General features: G+C 47.3%; 1 protein-coding gene across 44 annotated transcripts in view; it reads left to right on the forward strand.

Annotated features, from left to right (window-relative positions):
* Nucleotides 1-19,056, forward strand: part of Madd (MAP kinase activating death domain) — a 40,790-nt gene that overhangs the window by 20,709 nt on the left and 1,025 nt on the right. For 9 of the 44 annotated variants that reach the window (XM_021640838.2, XM_060371954.1, XM_060371955.1 and 6 more), the window contains 14 exons: nucleotides 876-976; nucleotides 1,878-1,961; nucleotides 2,225-2,383; nucleotides 4,515-4,617; nucleotides 5,311-5,373; nucleotides 5,621-5,741; nucleotides 5,845-5,950; nucleotides 7,559-7,669; nucleotides 10,738-10,845; nucleotides 14,221-14,385; nucleotides 14,610-14,682; nucleotides 14,788-14,894; nucleotides 16,947-17,016; nucleotides 18,759-18,805. In XM_021640838.2, coding sequence (XP_021496513.1) covers nucleotides 876-976; nucleotides 1,878-1,961; nucleotides 2,225-2,383; nucleotides 4,515-4,617; nucleotides 5,311-5,373; nucleotides 5,621-5,741; nucleotides 5,845-5,950; nucleotides 7,559-7,669; nucleotides 10,738-10,845; nucleotides 14,221-14,385; nucleotides 14,610-14,682; nucleotides 14,788-14,894; nucleotides 16,947-17,016; nucleotides 18,759-18,805 — 1,418 coding nt within the window. The remainder of the gene's footprint in view (nucleotides 1-875; nucleotides 977-1,877; nucleotides 1,962-2,224; nucleotides 2,384-4,514; nucleotides 4,618-5,310; nucleotides 5,374-5,620; nucleotides 5,742-5,844; nucleotides 5,951-7,558; nucleotides 7,670-10,737; nucleotides 10,846-14,220; nucleotides 14,386-14,609; nucleotides 14,683-14,787; nucleotides 14,895-16,946; nucleotides 17,017-18,758; nucleotides 18,806-19,056) is intronic. The other 35 variants (XM_060371951.1, XM_060371956.1, XM_060371957.1 and 32 more) reach the window with 6 other exon arrangements.

Raw genomic sequence — 19,056 nt, forward strand, 5'->3', positions numbered from 1 at the left:
TTTGGAGGAAGAGTAGTAAAGAGAGGTCAGAGAGTTCTTGGGAGGAGGCTGTATTTGGATTGAAAGCAGGTAGGTGGAGTGTGAATCCTAGCCATGTGGCTTGTGAGCTTCTCCTTGCCTCTCCCTTCATCAGCAATCAGGCGTCTACTGAGTAAAACACCTAAACCTTGGTTTTCTATTGCTCTGTAGCTGGTGCGGAGAACTTCCGCTGATTGTAGTGTCCCTCCTTGGCTGATACCTCCCTCAGCGTTAGGCCTGTGGACGCAGTTGGCAGAGATGGTTGCTGTCCCTCTGTGTTGAGTCTGTAGCTTCCCAGCTCTATCTAGTGACTTGCCTAGGCCCACATTCTTGCTTTCTGTCGTTCTGTCCTTCTGCCATACCATTGTGGGTGGGCGAGTTAAAATAAGAGTGTGGTTTTTGTTTGTTTGTTTTTTTCTCAAATGCAAATGGTGTAGGGTGGGGGGTAGGCATTGCCCACAGAAACAGTGTTTCTTTCCTTCTTTTGGCCTAACCTTTTCTGGCCTCTTTAGACACATTTGTCAGGAATCACTGAGCATCCTGGGAACACTTTTATGACTCAGGCACAGGTGAAACTCTGACTTTGGGTGCCATGGAATAGGGTTTGTTTGTAGAATGTTTTGTGTTAGGATGATTTGCTTTGAATTTTCTCAGGTTGAGAAGATGGGTACAGAGACCCTTGACAGGGTCTAATATACTACTTGGTTCTTATGGCTTCTGGGAACCTTTTCTTGTGGGTCCCAGTGTTGGGGAGGGCCATCTCTGGGAAGTGCCTGGGATATGATGAACAGAACTGGAGCAGGCCCTGCTGCCCCGAGCTCCTCTGAGCCGAGTAACGCAAGTCTTCCCCTACTCAGGGCAAGAGGTGATCAAGCCTGCCTTTGACCTTGGTGAGACAGAAGAGAAAAGGTCCCAGGTCAGCGCAGACAGCGGTGTGAGCCTGACCTCTGCTTCCCAGGTGTGTGACAAGTCCTGGAAATTGTCAGGCCTAGATTACTCTCTCAGGGTGCCACACACAAACACATGCTTTTTTTATTTTTTATTTTTGGAAATGGGAATTAAGTTCAGGGTAGATATTCTAGGTAAAGACTACCACTAAGTTATACCACTAACTCTCAAAGTACTTCTTACAGTTAAAAAAAAAGAAAGAAACAATCTCAACTATAACCACAGAAATGATTAAATAACTATAATAGTCATGCAGTGCAGTACTGCTAACAATTATGTTTTCAAAATTTATCAGTACTGTATGATTCTATTTATTTATTGTGTATACAGTGTTTTGCTTATTACTCATATACCTGCACGCCAGAAGAGGGCATCAGATCTCACCATAGATGGTTGTGAACCACCATGTGGTTGCTGGGAATTGAACTCAGGACCTTTGATATAGAACAGCCAGTCCTCTTAACTTCTGAGCTATCTCTCCAGCCCCCTGTATGATTCTATATGTATATGTATATGTATATGATATATATATGAGAGGGAGGCTCTTACTGAATAGTCCTGGCTGGCCTAGAACTTACTGTATGTAGATCAGGCTGTCCTTGAACCCAGAGATCCACCTGCCTCTATCTCCCAAGTGCTGGGGTTAAAGGTGTGTGCTGATCTGCCCACCTTCAATCTAGTTTTTAAATATATCTAGAAAAGACTAAACCACTGACAGAAAATATACTAAAAGTAGAGGTTAGTGTGGGTGGTAAATTTGTGGCTTGTTTTTATTTCCTTGTTTCTTCTCTTGTTTTCCACACCGTGTTACTTTATTTATGTAAGTTACATACATTCCATGTAAGAAAAAGAAAATGAATTGCTCAGGACCGCTCTAGAAACAATACAGGCTTCCCTTTGTCTTATTTCAGAGGACTGATCCAGACTCTGTCATCAGTGTGAGTCCAGCTGTTATGATCCGCAGCTCCAGTCAGGATTCTGAAGTTAGCACCGTGGTAGGGGAACGCCACATTGGCCTCCTTGTGGGTGGGCTGCGGCTTTCTCCTTAGAAGGGCTCCTTCCCTTTGGAAGCTGTGGTAGTGCAGACCAGCGTTATCCGAGTAGGTATGTGCGCACAGGCTGTCTCCCAGCCTGTGAGGACGTGTCTGGGAAAGCAGACACACCTGTCCCAGGATTCCTTTTGTGATAGCACAGGGCTCGAACTGGCACTGGGGGATCTTCTCTGGGGACCGTCCTTACTACTACCTGTCCTTTCCAGGTGAGTAATAGTTCTGGAGAGACGCTCGGAGCAGACAGCGACCTGAGCAGCACGGCAGGTGACGGGCCAGGAGGAGAAGGCAGTGCCCACTTGGCGAGTTCTCGAGCCACTCTGTCTGATAGCGAAATCGAAACCAATTCCGCCACAAGCACCATCTTTGTAAGCTTCGTTTACCAACAACAGAGTGTTTCTTTAACGGGAGAGGAAGGTGGTTTAGCACAAAATGGAAAGTTAAGAGACAGCCGGGCAGAGAGTTCGAGGCCAGCCTGGTCTACAAAGCAAGTCCAGGGCAGCCAGGGCTACACAGAAAAACCTATCTCAAAAAAACAAACCAAACAAAAAGAAAGAAAGAAGGAAAGAAAGTTAAGAGACAGTGAGAAGGAAAAGCAGGGCTGGAGGTGTAATTCAGGCAGGACGCTTGCTGAGCACAGGCAGGGCGCTTCAGAAGAAAGGGAGAAACTGGCCACAGTCAGGCGGTAAGGTCAGGTCCAGCAGTGAAGGCTCACTTCTCTTCTCGTTCTTTGTTTCCATCTGTTCTTTTCCTTTCCTCCTGCCCTCCCTCCCTCCCTCCCTCCCTGCCTCCCTCCTTCCCCTCTTGTTTTTTGAGGCGCTCTCACCGTGTAATTCAGGCTGGCCTGGAGCTTGCAAACCCCCTGTTCCAGCCTTCCACGCGGTCCGAGTGTGCACCACTGCGGGCAGCTGAGCCAACCCCTGGGCTCGGCTCTCTCTCACCCGCCTGCTTTGCAGCGTACGGCTGCTGCTTCGCACAGCGTTTCTGCTCCGACTCGTGCACCACTTTATCAGGAGGACAATGGCTGTGCTTTTCAACAGTCCTTTTTTTTTTCAGTCCTTTTGTGCCTGGAGGAAATTGGAAGTTAGGATCTAAATGAAGTCACTTACTGCTGGTGCTCATTTCTGTCTCCAGGTCCTTCTATAGGTCTGTTCCTATTAGAGTCAGTGGAGGCTCAGAGAGAATTGAGAGTTAGCAGAGCCACTCAGGCTATGGGGCTTGACTCTCTCTGAGTCTTCATAGACTGCTTTAATAAGGGTGTTAGAAAATTCCTTCAGGCTGGGTGTGGTGGCTCATGCCTGTAATCCTCCTCCTCAAAGGGCTGACTTAGAAAGATCTTAAAATTGAGACCAGCCTGCTACATGGTTAGACCTTGTCAAAAGAGGGCGGGGGCCCAGGGAGATGGCCCAGCAGGTAAAGGCTTTTGTCTTCAAGCTTTGATAACCTGAGTTCCATCCTTGGAACTACATGGTGGAAGAAGAAAACCACCTCCTAAAGGATGTTCTCTGGCCTACACATGCATGCCATGGCACATGTGTGACCCCAGCCCCCACCCACGCCACGCATGTACAAAATGAGTAAATGTTGCTTTAAAATGTCTTTTAAAAAATCCCTTCACTGTGCTTTGATTCTGGATGTTAAAACAAATACGAATGTCATTCTCAAAAGATGCTGGTCACTGTGTGCTATTCCTGGCCCTTCCTGTCACACTGTCTTAATTGTCCTGTGTTAGTGAACAAGGAGCGTTTGTACAGTTGAGGTGAGAAAGGTTACTTAAAGATTTTTCTTGTTTGATTTGTGTGTGTGTGTAATGTAGAAAGTAATGAGGATTCCTGTTATCCACTTGGGCCCTCACACACACAGACACTTGCATAGACATGTGATCATGTACACACACACACTGCATATATACATATAGTAAACAAATAAGCTAATTAATGAATTAAGTCATTTCTCCAGTCTTGTGAGGTAGATATTATAATGTTCCTTTTATAGACAAGGAAAATGATCCTCAGCAAATAAGAAATTAACAGAAAGTAGAGATCTGAACCACAGCCAGTCTGACTCCAAACTCTGTTCTTTCTACGGTGTCATGCTACCACAAAAACTTTACCTTGCTTTGTGGGGTGAGTGTGCAAGACAGTTCCCTGTGGCCCAGGCTGGCTTGAACTTGTTATAAAGGTAAGATTAGCCTTGAACTACTGTTCCTCCTTTCTCAGCCTCCCACAAACTGGGATTAGAGGCGTGGCCGGCTTTAGGAGACTAAGGAATAGAGGCAAGTCAGAACGAAGACTTCATTTCTTGCTTTAGGAAGCAGTAATAGAAAACAGGATTATCAGATTGATTTTTTTGGCCAAACGTAGTAGCAGAAGCAGGGATAATTGTGTTGTTAGTAGATGCTGCCTACTCACTGTGTAAGTCTCTCAGGGAGGTGCCTGGTTTCCTTTGCCTCTATTAGTTGGTACCTCTGGCATCTGACCTGCCACCTTGTCTTTCTAGGGTAAAGCTCATAGCTTGAAGCCAAAGGAGAAGCTGGCAGGCAGTCCAGTCCGCTCTTCCGAAGACGTAAGCCAGCGAGTCTATCTCTACGAGGGACTGCTAGGTAAGGAGACTGGCAAGGCCCCTTGCCCTAGAAGAAAGCTGGGCTCAGTCATGGGAGAGGGCGGCACCAAACAGCTGCTGCTTGGCTTTTACTAATACCAATTCTGACATCGGATGGCATTTTAAACTTCTCTTTAGTATTTATTTATTGAATGGGGGCATGTGCTGCGCACACCCATGGAGGTCGGGGGCTTTAAACACTGACTCTGTCCTTCCTCCTTTCACCACCTGGGTGGCAGGGATTGAACTCAGGTCGTCAGGCTTGAGAGCACACACCTTTGCCTGCTGAGCCAACTCACTGTCCAGATAGCAGTTTAAAATCTGAACCAAGGGGGCTGGAGAGATGGCCCAGAGGTTAAGAGCACTGGCTGCTCTTCCAAAGGTCCTCAGTTCAGTTCCCGCAACCACATGTGGCTCACAACCATCTATAAGGAGATCTGGTGCCCCCTTCTGGCCTGCAGGTGTACATGCAGACAGAGGATCGTATGTATAAATAAATAAATAAATAAATAAATAAATAAATAAATAAATCTTGAAAGAAAAAAACCTTGAGGGAAAAAAAAAAGCTGCACCAAGGAACTTATGGGATAAGCAGGGGCTGAAAACTAGATGAAACTGGGTTTTGGTACTAATCAACAGGCTATGTCTTTCTTTCCTCTTGCTACCATTTTCCTTCCTGCTCACAAATTGGCAGGAAGGGACAAAGGATCGATGTGGGACCAGTTAGAGGATGCTGCTATGGAGACCTTTTCTATAAGTAACTGCTTTTCTTTGTGTAATGTGTTCATCCCTCCTGCTTGGGAGGGGCAGGGCCTCACTTGGAGGCCTCGGGGGTTGGTGGCGAAATATATTAGATCTGGGAGAAAGGTTTGGTTTCCTTTGCCCTGGAATTTGGAATAGCCTCATTTTATCTGGGGCTTACTATCTTTTTATTTGGCAGCTATATTCTTTCAATGTTAAATAAGCCATGTCCCCCACCCAAGCAATAACATTATTCTACACAGGCAAAGAGCGTTCTACTTTATGGGACCAAATGCAGTTCTGGGAAGATGCATTCTTAGATGCTGTGATGTTGGAAAGAGAAGGGATGGGTATGGACCAGGGTCCTCAGGAAATGATTGACAGGTATGGGCCTTAGGGAAGCCGTGAGAATGTGCCCTATTCCATTCTTTTCACTTAGTGGTGCGGTCCCCCACCTGGGGACTAACTGTGTCTGGGCTTCTGCTAGGTACCTGTCCCTAGGAGAGCATGACCGGAAGCGCCTGGAGGATGATGAAGACCGCTTGCTGGCCACACTGTTACACAACCTCATCTCCTATATGCTCCTGATGAAGGTAATACTGATATTGCTTCTGTTCAGCTGTTACTGATGCCGGAAGGACAAGGCTTGCTCTGTTGCCGAAATTCTAGAGGAGTTGGAAAGCTGTCAAAGTACCTGACTGGGGCCCTCTTCCTGACCAAAGTCAAGTCCTCTATGCCAGCTTACGCACTATTTAACGGAAGCTGTCAGGCTGTTTTGTCAATGAACATTAATGAACTTGTTCACTTTGAATTTTAGGTGTATTCCCTTTGCTGAGTTACTTTAGGATACAGTAGAGCTCCCCACAGACTGTAACTGATTCAATACTTTTTTTTTCAGTAGCGTATTCTAAAACCTTCAGGTGCTCAGAATCTATTTTTCAGCAGCAGCTCTTAGTCATGCAGAATTTTCTGTAGCTGGAAAAAGCTGCCTAGTTGAGCATGGTGGTTCATGCCAGTTAATAAGTCACATGGGAGGTAGCGGCAGGAGGATCAGGAGGTCAAGATAGACCTTGGCTGTAAGTTCAAGACCAGACAAAACTATATAAAATCTTGTCAAAGAGAAAAAAAAACAAAAAAACATACCCACTTATTAACAAGTGGTGGTAGCCCTAGTCTGAGTTGTTTGTGCTTTGTATTCATAGCTGTGGAGGCATGTGTCGCCAGTTATTAAGAAGAGTTCTTCTCTGAGAGAGAAATGTGCGTTTGGATTGGTGGTGGCAGAGAACTGAGCCTCCCTGAGTTTCTCCTGTTCTCCCTAGCCTCTAAATGTGAAGAGATCAGTGTCCCAAACACAGAGACAGTTCTGTGAGCCTTTTGACTTGATTGATCTTGTGTCTTAGGTTTCTATTGCTGCTATAAGCACTGTGGCCAAAAGTAACATGGGAGCAAAAGAGCTTATTGGCTCACTGGTCACAGCCCATCGTCAGGGTAATCGGAGGCAGGGACCCAGAAGCAGGAGCTGATGCAAACACTGTAGAGGAGTGCTGCTTATTGCTCCGGCTGCTTTCTTTTACAACCCAGGACCACCTGCCCAGGGAGGGAAATGATATGTGCTGGGCTCTCTCACATCAATCATTAATCAGAAAATACCCCACAGGCTTACCTGCAGACCAGTCTTACAGAGGCATTTTCTCAATTGAGAGTCCTTCTTCCCAGATGACTTTAGCCTGTGTCTAATTGGCAAAAAAGCTAGTCAGCTTGGCTTGTATTGTAAGGTTTCTTCTCTGCTTGAATTCCACTTCACTTCACTGGACATAGATGGTAACACTTACCTGCAGGGGTGTCTCAGTTACCTGAGCTCCGCCGTTGCTGTCCCTGTGTTATTGTTTCTAAATTATACTCTGAGAAGTCCTTTTGGGGAAAATGTTGTAATATTGGTTGAGAACAGAAAGAGGTGTCCCCTTGATGCCCCGCGCTCTTCAGAGCTGCTTTTTGTTAGAAGCTAGCTAGCGGCAGAGACAAGTCTTTTATCCCCAGCACGTGGACAAAATACACAGTTGAAAGTATTCTGCTGTAGTCAGTGATACAGTCTTTCAGATTTCCATTTCTCCCAGGTAAGCGGAAACTTTGACATTTTCTTGTCTCTGCCTCACGGGGAAGAGAGCGGATCCTTTATTAAGACACCTGTCTTGGCTTTCCAGGTGAACAAGAACGACATCAGGAAGAAAGTACGGCGCCTAATGGGAAAGTCCCACATTGGGCTGGTATACAGCCAACAAATCAATGAGGTGCTTGATCAGCTGACGAACCTGGTGAGCTTATCATACCTTCCCTTGGCTTCTTTCGTCCTGCTTATCACTCCTCCCTACTGCAGAGTTTCCACATGGAACATTGCTGGCCCTGTCACTGTGCAGCCCGGTTAATCCCTAGCTTTGCGAGTGGGGCAGTAGTCCAGGTGAGGTTCTGGCCCTTCGATTCAGGGTTGAGACTCACAGTACTCCAGTTTCCACATCAGACCTCACATGGAAACCTGTTCTTACCACAACACTAAAATGGTTCTTTCGTTCCTTTTTTTTTTTTTTTTTTTTTTTTTTTTTTGGTTTTTGAGACAAGGTTTCTGTGTAGCCTTGGCTGTCTTGGACTCACTTTGTAGACCAGGCTGGCCTCCAACTCACAAAGAACGGCCTGCCTCTACGTCCCAGAGTGCTGGGATTACACGTGTGAGCTACCATGCTAAAAGGAATTTTATGTAGACTGCTGGTGCATTACACCATGTGACATTAAACCATGTGAGCCCCACCCTTCCTTCATGCATTGTTTTATAAACCAGGCATGGTGGTGGGAGCCTTTACTCCCAGCGCTCTGAGAGCACCAGCCATGCACACAGTGCGCATAAAATAATAAAATACATTTTAAAAATTAAAAACATCCCCACAGTTTCATGCTGTATGTGCTGAGGCACACCAGTGATCCTGTACTCAGGATTTAGTTATTTGTTTTAGCCTGAAACTGGGTTTTACAATTTTAAAATTTTTATTTTTGTGTGTACCTTTTTGTCTGCATGTATTTTATATCTGTGCAACACCTGAAAGAAAGAAAGAAAGAAAGAAAGAAAGAAAGAAAGAAAGAAAGAAAGAAAGAAAGACACAGTGCCCACGGAGTACAGAAGAGTGTGTCAGCCCTGGAACCAGAGCGACAGGCAGTTGTTGGGCACCGTGTGGGTGACAGGACTCAAAACCCGGGGCCTCTGGGCCCTTGACTGCGTAGCTGTCTCTCTGGACCCTGAAACTGACCCTTTAAAAATTACATTTTATGGGGCTGGAGAGATGGCTCAGAGGTTAAAAGCACTGGCTGCTCTTCCAGAGGTCTTGAGTTCAATTCCCAGCAATCACATGGTGGCTCCCAACCATCTATAATGAGATCGGGTGCCCTCTTCTGGTGTGTAGGTGTACATGCAGGCAGAACACTGTACAAATAATAAATAAATAAATAAAACTTTTTAAAAAATTACATTTTATATAATACAAGGAGGATCACAAGCTTGAGGCCAGCCTGGCCTATATTGTAAGACTGTCTAAAAAATTATTTTTAAAAAACCCCCTGGTTCTCTGGGCTTGTTGGCACATACCTTTAATCCTAGCACTCAGGAGACAGAAGCAGAGTTTGAGGCCAGCTTGAGCTACAGAGCAAGTTCCAGGGCAGCTAGGGCTGTTATACAGAGAAACCGTGTCTCAAAAAAACAAAAAACAAACAAATAATCCCTACCAGTTTTGGGACTGGAGAGGTGGTTCAGTGATTAAAATCACACACTGTTCTTGCAGAGGGCCTGGGCTTGGTTCCCAGCACCCACATGGTGGCTCACAGCCACCTGTATCTCCAGTTCCAGGGCATCTGATGTCCATTTCTGACCTTTGTGGACACCAGACACATAGGTGTATGTATATGTACATGCAGGCATAATACTCATCTACATAAGATAAAAATAAAAAATCTAAAAGCCAGTTTCCGCTATGAATGTCCTTGATGAAGCAGTGAAAACATTACATGTATTAAATTTTAATCATTGCTTATATGTCTTTTTAATATTTTCTATAACACAATGGGAATTATACATAAAACATTTCTGCTGCAAACCCGGTGTATTAGTTGTGAGGAAAAACCATCTGAGACAGGTGAAATATTAGCTTTGTTTCTGCAATACAGAATCAAATCAAGAAGATGGAAATTACCAGGAAAAGTGATTTCACAACATATGATTTTTTTGTTTTGTTTGAGATAGGTCTTACTATGTAGCACTGGCTGGCATGGAACTCAATGTGTAGAGCAGGCTGGCTCAAAACTCATAGAAATCGCCTGCTGTTGCCTCTCTAAAGTGCTGGCACCTTATTTTATTTTATTTTTCTAATGCAAAGGGGATTTCATAGTTCAAACATGGTATGCAACAAAGAATGATCTTAAACTTCTGATCCTCTAGCCCTCCCTCCTAAGTGCTGAGATAACAGGCACCAGGGCCAGCTCCCCCCTCTCTGTCGCTCCTTTCTTTCCTTTTTTAAATGGTGTTTGCTTGTTTTGTTTTTTTCCTGAGACACACTGTAGCCTTGGCTGTCCTGGACTCTCTGTAGACCAGGCTGGTCTCGAACTCAAGGAGATCCACCTGCCTCTGCCTCCCCAAGAACTAGGATTAAAGATGTGCACCACAATGTCTGGTTTTTAAATGGTGTTTTACCATATGGCTCAGGTTGGCCTCAAACTTGTGATCCTCCTACCTCAGCTTCTTGAGTGTGTGATACTATGTGTAGCCAAAGAATGTAGCTATTTTCTCCTAAACCAAATATTAAAGAGGTTTGCAAGTACTAAAACATTGCTACTTTTTATTGTTGCTATTATTAGGAGAAATACATTTTATGAAAGGTGTGTTCTTTATCACATGCTTGGCTATCAGAAAATTATTTTTAAATGAATTAATAAACATGTAAATATTGTTAATATTTCTAGAGTAGTAAGTATAGCTATAACTCACATAAACAGAAGTTCTTGGAGATCTCCAGGTTTTAAGAGGTGTAGGGACCCTGACTCCAAAAAATTCCTTGGTCCTTCCCTGTGGCCAGCAGCTAGCACATAATATGGTGCTAAGCAGTGGGCACAGTGGCCACACCTCTAATCCCAGCACTCAGGAGGCGGAGGCAGGCAGATCTCTGAGTTTGAAGCCAGCCTGGTCTACAGAAAGAGTTCCAGGATAGCCAGGGGCTACACAGAGAAACCCTGTCCAACCAACACACGAAAAGATTGTGCTAAGGAAGCTGTTAGGAACGTAATTGCTAAGTGAGGCGTTTTTACTTCCAGATCTGTGTGTAACAGAAATGTCTGAATGTTTCCTCAGAACGGGCGTGACCTCTCTATCCGCTCCAGCGGCAGCCGGCACATGAAGAAGCAGACATTTGTTGTGCATGCGGGGACGGACACAAATGGAGATATCTTTTTCATGGAAGTGAGTTCATGTTGGACAGCCAGGAGAATATTTCAGAGACACAGGCAGCTCCTAGACCAACAATAGGTTTTGTTTTCTGCTTCCTTATCATCACAATCCATTTATCATTAATTTATCAAGTTATTGTGCTGATTATTAAGTAACTAGATGATTTCGCACCATTTCTTCTATCAGTATTGGATGTGTGGCATACTTTCATTGTCCATGAACCAGAACACCATAAAATGAAATGCTTGGGTGCTGTCTGGGTCGTATTCTAATCCTCACTTACTGTCTTTGTCCTTTGCCCTACAGGTAATTGTTGTCTCTTCTATATCTTCTAGGAGATTGTAGGCAAGCAAAAGATATGAACATAACCCAGCAATATTGATGCACGCCTTTAATCCCAGCACTGGGGAGGCAGAGGCAGGCGGATCTCTGAGTTTGAGGCCTGCCTGGTCCATAGAGAAAGTTCCAGGACAGCCAGGGAAACACAGAAAAACCCTGTCTCAAAAACAAACAAGCGGGCTGGAGAGATGGCTCAGAGGTCAAGAGCACTGGCTGTTCTTCCAGAGGTTCTGAGTTCAAATCCCAGCAACCATATGGTGGCTCATAACCATCTATAGTGAGATCTGGTGTGCAGGCAGAATGCTGTATAAATAATAAATAAATCTTTAAAAAAACAAACAAGCAAAAGCAAAACAAAGCAACAAAAGATGTGAACATAAATTATTTTCCCCTCTCTCGTGGGAAGGCAGCAGAAAGCCCCAGAGTGCACTAGAGCGCGCTGGTGTGGTTATGGCACTGTGGTTTGGTTGCCTATTTACTGGCCTATACCTTGTCTTTTCACTCATTATTTTCTGACACTCCTCTATGATAGAACTTTCTTTCTTTCTTTCAAAAAATGTGTATGTGTATCGTGTGAAGGTCAAACAACAACTTGCAGGAGTTGGTTGTTGGTTTTCTACTTCCGCCGTATGGACTCTAGATATCAAACTCAGGTGTTCAGTCTTGGTGGCAAGTGCCATTACTCATTAAGCCGTCTTGGAAGCCTGTTACCCTTTCCTTTTTTTTTTTTTTTTTGACAAGGCTTTACAGCGTAGCCCGTAAACTCATTGTGTAGACCAAGCTAGCCTCTAAGTACTGGGATTAAAGGTGTGTACCCCATGTCCATCTTAGTTTTTTGAGACAGGGTTTCTCTGTGTAGCATTGGCTGTCCTGGAACTCTGTAGACCAGGCTGGCCTCAAACTCATAGAGATCCACCTGCCTCTGCGTCCCAAGTGTTGCGTTTACAGACATGCACCCCCACTGCCTGGAGATAGATATAATTCTCTTTTTTTAAATAATTTATTTATTTTTATTTTATGTGCATTGGTGTGTAGCCTGCATGTAGGTCTGTGTGAGAGTGTCAGTCCTTGGAGTTACAGATAGCTGTGAGCTGCCATGTGGGTGCAGGGAGTTGAACCCAGGTCCTCTGGAGGAGTAGTCAGTGCTTTAAATGCTGAGCCATCTCTCCAGCCCTAGATATAATTCTTAAGGCTGTCCTAACCCATTGTCAGTTATTTTGCCGAAGAAAGTCAGTTTCTGCCTTTAGGGAATCTAGACTTTGCTGATCACATCTTCTTGAATATTGACACGTTTCTCAGTCATTTGTATTTCTTATAAACTGTTAGTCCAGTAGAAATGCTTAATTTCAGATTCAGTATTTGCCAAGAGTACTTTTTAAGCCTGTAGTTATTTATTGTGCCTTCATAGGGTCATCTCTGTGTTTATAGGCTTCATCTGGTCACCTTTTGTGTGTATGTGGTCAGGATGTTTGTGACACAGGGTCTCACCGCAGCTCAGCTGTGTGTGTGTGTGTGAGAGATGTTGCTGTGTTACCTAAAGCTCTGAGGAACACCTAGCCTACTTTTCCAGGGTGCTATATTACTTCCTTCTCGGCCACGCTGCCATAAGCACTTCAGGACAGGGGTGTGCTACTCCTGCTCGACCTGGGCACCTGGGTTGATGGTGCCATTTACCACAATGAGAGATTGAGAAGGAGCATCTGCCCAAGGGGTGCTGAGCTCTGGAGGGGTGTTTCAGGTCCTGGGTATGAGATAACCAGAGAGAATGAACGGTCAGGAGCAGGGAAAGGAGGGCTAGAGTGGAGAGAGACTGAAGAGCAGCCCTATGTTAATAATTACATAGGTTGTAATTTATTTGTTAATGTGTGTGAATGTGTGTGTTACCTGTGTGTATGAAGATCAGAAGGTTGGTTCTCTCTTCTTCCCTGTTTATGTGGGTTTGGGGGATCGAAATCAAGTTTCCAGGCTTAGCAAGCACTGTTACTTGCTGAGTAATCCCAAATATTTTGTATCATAACTAGATTGTCAAAGCAGCTAACTGGGAGCTTTCTTTGTTCGAGTACCCTACTGCTGACCGAATCCCCAGACCTATGCCTGGATTTGATTCACATTAAGAATGGTATGCATACGTGGTGCCTTCCTTTAATCTCATCACTTGGAAGGCAGAGGCAGGATTATCTGTATGAGTTCAAGGCCAGCCTGGTCTACAAAACAAATTCCAGGACTGCCAGCAGTACATAGAGTGAGATACTAATTCAAAAAAAGCATAACAAAAAACCAAAACGAATTTGTGCATATTGATACATTTAATGCTGCGGTTATGACCGTCAATGAGCCCCTCCTTAGCCACGAGGAGACATCAACAAAAGAGCTGTGCAACATGATATAACTAGGTATGGTAGAGCTAGGATCTCAACCCAAGCAGGCTGGCCTCGGCACCCAGGCTCTAACCAGCCTGCTGCAGGGTTATTATGGTAACTGAAGCTGTGAGAACGGGTGAGTTCCCTGGAGGGAACTGTTGAACAAGAGAAGCAGACAAAGAGGGTCTTGCTTCGTAGTAATTTTTATGCAATGACCACTGTTCATGTGTCACTTACGTAATTACAAAAATATTTTATAGTAGAGAAGAGCTAAGACTAGAAAATGTACTAGTCCCAACTTTCTCTCCTTGGTTAAGCCTGCCCTTTGGTAACACAGCTGATTTCTCCACATGGTTGTAAGATAGAGGCAGGAGACACTCTCCAATCCTGGTCTAGAGGGGTAGTGTGAGGTGGTACACAGTAACTGATTTGAACAATGTGCCTTTGGTACCCAGGCTCCTCTCCAAGATTCCATCTCTGTCAGCAATCCTTCTAACAGGAAGTCCATCCAGCAGTCCAGTGCCTGTGTTTCCCCCTAAGGGGAGCTTGCACATTGGGCAGAAAACAGAACCCTGGGGCCGCTCCCAGGCTCACTCGTGCCATCCTTTCTCTGTGGGACACATGTAGTGTGACCTGGGACAGGAAAGGCTGTCAGAGCAGAGCCCCTGACCTGTGCTGTACATTCCAGGTGTGTGATGACTGTGTGGTGTTACGCAGTAACATTGGGACTGTGTATGAGCGCTGGTGGTATGAGAAGCTCATCAACATGACCTACTGTCCCAAGACCAAGGTCTTGTGTTTGTGGCGTAGGAACGGCTCTGAGACCCAGCTCAACAAGTTCTATACCAAGAAGGTACTCAGGGTCTCTGTCTGGGCTGGGGATTGGATAGGCATTTAGGACTTCTCACTTCTTCCCGAGCTTCTCACTGGGAATTTAAAATTCCAAGATCCATACCTGGAGCCAGACTCTGGCCTCCACTGGCTCTGAGTCCCAGCGTTGACTTTGCTAGCCCCAGGGCGGGGAGGACGGAGCCACGGAAGGGCTGCTATCACAAGACATCCCTCCCTGTGCTGCAGTGTCGAGAGCTGTACTACTGCGTGAAGGACAGCATGGAGCGGGCCGCTGCCAGACAACAGAGCATCAAGCCCGGTGAGGGGCAGGCAGCTCCCCAGGGACCACAGAGCCCTGCTTAGGAAGTGGGGCTGTGGGATTCTCCACCTTGCTAGTCAGCTGACACCTTCCTCCTTACCGCAGGACCTGAACTAGGTGGTGAGTTCCCTGTGCAGGACATGAAGACTGGAGAGGGTGGCTTGCTCCAAGTCACCCTGGAAGGGATCAATCTCAAGTTCATGCACAACCAGGTAGGCACAAGCAGCAGCACAAGGCCTCCTGGCCCTGGTGTTTTGCCAGAAATAAGATAAGTTTCCAGGCTCTCGGTGCTCTCCCAGTGAGCAAGAGGGAGAGCCTTGGGCCAGAGAGAGGTGAATGGCTGGACCAATAGAGAATCCAAAGGGAGGGCACAGTGACTGGCGAGCCCCCCCGGCTCTGAGCAGATGCAGCAGGGAGCCTGTTGTTGGGGACTGGGAAAGAGTGAGGCTTGGTGGCTGCACTGCCCGTCCATTAGACTCACGCAGTGTGAGTGGGAGCGTCTCATCGGCCCTCTGTGTGTCTCTGCCTTCCTGTATTCCCAGGGTGTGCTTCGCTTGGTGGTTTTGCTTTGAGAGTCTAGACTGGCTGATCTCCTTGTGTATTTCTAGTGCGCCTGTGTGGGGGTGTGTGGGTGTGTGTGTGTCTGTCCGTCTCTGTCCTCTCCAAGTATGGGTGTTTGCCTTTTCCTGCTGATTCTTTATCTTTCTCTTCCTCTGGTCACCCTCCTCTGCCCTGCTCCACAGGCCTCATGCCCTTCCTTTGATGGGGGACCGCTTCAGGATCCTTTTTCCCATTGTGATTCCACCCTAGGAGCTGACTTTTCTTTTTCCTCTTGGTCTTTTAACACAGTGCTACTTTTTCTCTCAGTGGACATTCCTTAAGCTAATTCCCTCTGAGGCCAGCGCATCATCCCAGGTCCGTTCCCGGCTCTGACTCCTCACACAAGTGCCTTTTCTCTCCTCCCCTAGCATCCCCAAGGCTCTGGCCTAGGTCCCAGTATGATATCCCGAAGCCCCTGGCCAGGCAACAGAGACTCAGCGGGGGGTGGAGATTTAACTTGGATGTGGCCATGTTCCTCTTTGCCAGTTTAGCTGGGAAGACGTCTAGCTGGGAACTTTAGGTGCAACGAGAAATAGCTAAGTGGCTGCCCATGTGCCCGGTCCTTCTCTTAGTGCATTTCCAGCCTGGAACTTAGCATGGTAGCGTGCCCACAAAGATCTTAGGGCTGTCCCAGGAAGGGGCACTGTGTACTATGAACTACAGAGGCACTAGAGAGGTGGCTTCTGATCGCTCTTCAGTGCTCCACTACCACCCGCCTCCTTGTCCAGCCCTCAGTGTTCTCCATCTCCAGTCTTCTTCATTAACAGTTGCACACCATGGCCAAAGTGCCCTTCCTGGAAGGCTTGGTCTCAGAAGTAGCGCCCTACAGAGAGTTGAAGGCTGGCTTCTGGCTCTGACCCCATGATCTGAAATGATGATGGAGCACTGAGTTGTGGCCTGACCCCTCTTCTGCCATACAGCAAGCAGCTGGGGTAAACAGAGCTTCGGCTCTCCCAGTGTGGTTATGCAACTTGGAGTAACAGATGGGAAAAGCACAGACTTGGAGTCAGAATGTACTCGGATCTGAGGCCCAGCTTCATTCATGAGCAAATGTTCTGACTCTATTTCTTTCTTACCTGTAATGGAGATAAGACTGTAGACTGTACCAGGCAGATAAAAATTTGTAAAATGCCAGGTCAATGCTTAGCACACGGTAGCTGTTATTGATGTCACTGCATACTTCTTGGGAGATCCTGGATCCTGTGTCAAGGAAGATAAGATCTTCTCCCACCCTAAGAACAGTTTGAGGGGAGCTTTGCATCTGTGCCAGCCCTCTGCGCCGGAGGAGGATGTATGGAAGGGTAGAGACCTGATGGGCTAAGTCAGAGATCCTGGGGCACTATGTCCTATGAATGCTGCCCTGGGAAGAGGGTATGGGCAGGCAGCCCAGGCCAGCACAGGGGCCTTTGGGTTGGGTTTGACCATTAAAACTAATGCCTTCATTTCTCTCCCATGCTTTCTCCTCCGGCCAGGAGCGGAAGGTACTTGCCCTTTCTGCTTTCTTCGCTTCTTAGCGCTTTTGATTGTGTGTGTGTGGATTCTTATGTCCTCCTTTTGGGAACTAGGTTTCCTTGAGGGGCATGGGGCCATAGCTGGGAGAGTGGGCTTTATGGGGCAGGGGTGGAGCCTTTGGGCCTTACCCCCCCTCCCTCCCTCTCTTGCAGGTTTTCATAGAGCTGAATCACATTAAAAAGTGCAATACAGTTCGAGGCGTCTTTGTCCTGGAAGAATTTGGTAATTACACTACTTTGCTCTTAGGTCTGGACTCACATGGCAGTAACTCAAACCTTGGAGCTCCAGAGGAGGGACTAGGCACAGGGGGACAAAACCTCTGCAGAGAGGTCAGGAGGACAGGGAGAGAATGGAGCCCTGAGAAGACAGAATGGAAAGGAGAAAGACAGGAATAGCCTGTGGTCCCTGAAGAGCAGGGAGCCTTGAACAGGTTTAGAGTTTAGGATGGTCGTGATGTAGTGCCCCCTTTCCTGATTTGGCCAGTCAGTGGTCAGAAAGTTCTGGGGCAGAACAAACTGGTGATCCTCAGGCTCTATTGTGTCCATGTTGCCTGCTGCCTCTAGGAGCCCAACAGTGTCCCACCCAGCCTCCCTGGTACCACGCTGGGTTCCGCCTGGCCTCTGTTCTCGAGGAGGGCATGAGGCATCCCAGGTACTCAGCTGGGGCCAGAGAAGCCTCGTGGGCCTCAGAGGCAGTCGGGGCGGGTGTATGTGGAACCAGCCTCCCCACACAGGAACTAAGGAATGGTGTAGTGGGTCCACCCTGGGGCTTTGAGCTCCTGCTGTGTTTGCGCTTCATTCTTTTGTGCCCCTCATCGCTGCTATGAAAACCTTCGTTCTCCAGCAGGTAAAGTGACCTCGGCTCGTGCTGCCTTTCCCCAGGCCCCAGCCTCGGGCTGCAGGGGGTGGGTGGGCCCCTCCCAGCCAACCTAGCTGCTTACATGGCCAGTGGTCTCTCCTTCCTCTCCCCTTCCTCTTCCTTCCCAGTGCCCCTCCCACCTGTGCTGGCTCACTGCTCCGAGTTCTCTCTTCACTTCCCTCCTCTCTTCTGCCAGAGAGATACTTGGAGAACTCTTCCAACTCAGGAGAATGATCTGGGGCTTCTTGCTCTGCCTTTGATGAGTTGATTTCATGCTAACTCTGGGTTCTGGGTATTCTACCTGCCAGGGTCAGAAGAAGGTGTGGCCAACTCTCATTCCGCCCCCAGCCCTGGGGAGGTGCCATGCCCTCTTCCCCGTCTCACAAGGCCACACTGATGGCTGGACCTGGGGACCCTACTCCTTTCCTTCCTCTGGCCGGGTACAGACCCTGCATGGCTGGGATGGGTTGACTCTTAATCTTGCACTCTGGGCGTGGATGTGTGTATTTGCCTGATGCTCCCCGTCACTTCCACCTGGGTGCTGTACTCGCCTTTCTCTCCTGCTCAGTGTGTCTGCTCCAGAGCCCTCTGACGCTCTCCCTCACACAGGCAGGCCCAAGGTTCTCCTGCCTCACAGGGAAGGACACTTCTAAGTCTGATGATGGGTTTAGTATTACCTCATACAAACCTATGACCCTCTGTGTGGGGCTTGTGGGAGGAATGATGAATGATATGATGACTAGATTTTTGGGCTCTGTTGACAAGGATGAGTTCATGGGCATCTTAGCAAAGTGAGGCACAGGCTAGTGACCACTGTCTTCCCTACTGCAACTCCTCAAAAGCCCTGGACAGTAGGTGTGACCAGGTGGGAGAATGGCCAGCCCTTCCACCTTGGGGCACCCATAGAGTCGTGTCGACCCCAGCCGCAGCAGACTTCAGCTGTCTGTCTGAGGAGTCTGGCTGGACAGGGTGACCTCTGCTCTGTCATAGCTTAAGCCGCCACAAGGGAAGGGAGCGTGGTACCGGGCGCTGCCGCCTGGGGGAGTTTGACGCAGTTGCTTTTAGTTTTGAATTTTCTGTTTTGTCTCTTGCCCGTCCGGTTTTAGTTCCTGAAATTAAAGAAGTGGTGAGCCACAAGTACAAGACACCAATGGTGAGTATGCTGCTCAGCCACAACAGGCCACAGTGCACAGGGCTCCCTGGGAACATTCGGACAGGAGGGGTGGACCCTCTTTGGGGAGTGGTCTAGATGCCGACGGTTCAACTCAAGCGGAAATACATCTTTCATCCTGGAAGGCGTACAGTGATGAGCCCCTCTCCCAGGAGAAAAGCCTTGCCTGAGGCTCGCTCAACCCAGAGGCCTGTCCTAGTGTTAGGGCAGGCCTTGTGGTCTGGGCTGACTCT

This window comes from Meriones unguiculatus, chromosome 18 (assembly GCF_030254825.1).
Source record: "Meriones unguiculatus strain TT.TT164.6M chromosome 18, Bangor_MerUng_6.1, whole genome shotgun sequence".
Taxonomy (NCBI): domain Eukaryota; kingdom Metazoa; phylum Chordata; class Mammalia; order Rodentia; family Muridae; genus Meriones; species Meriones unguiculatus.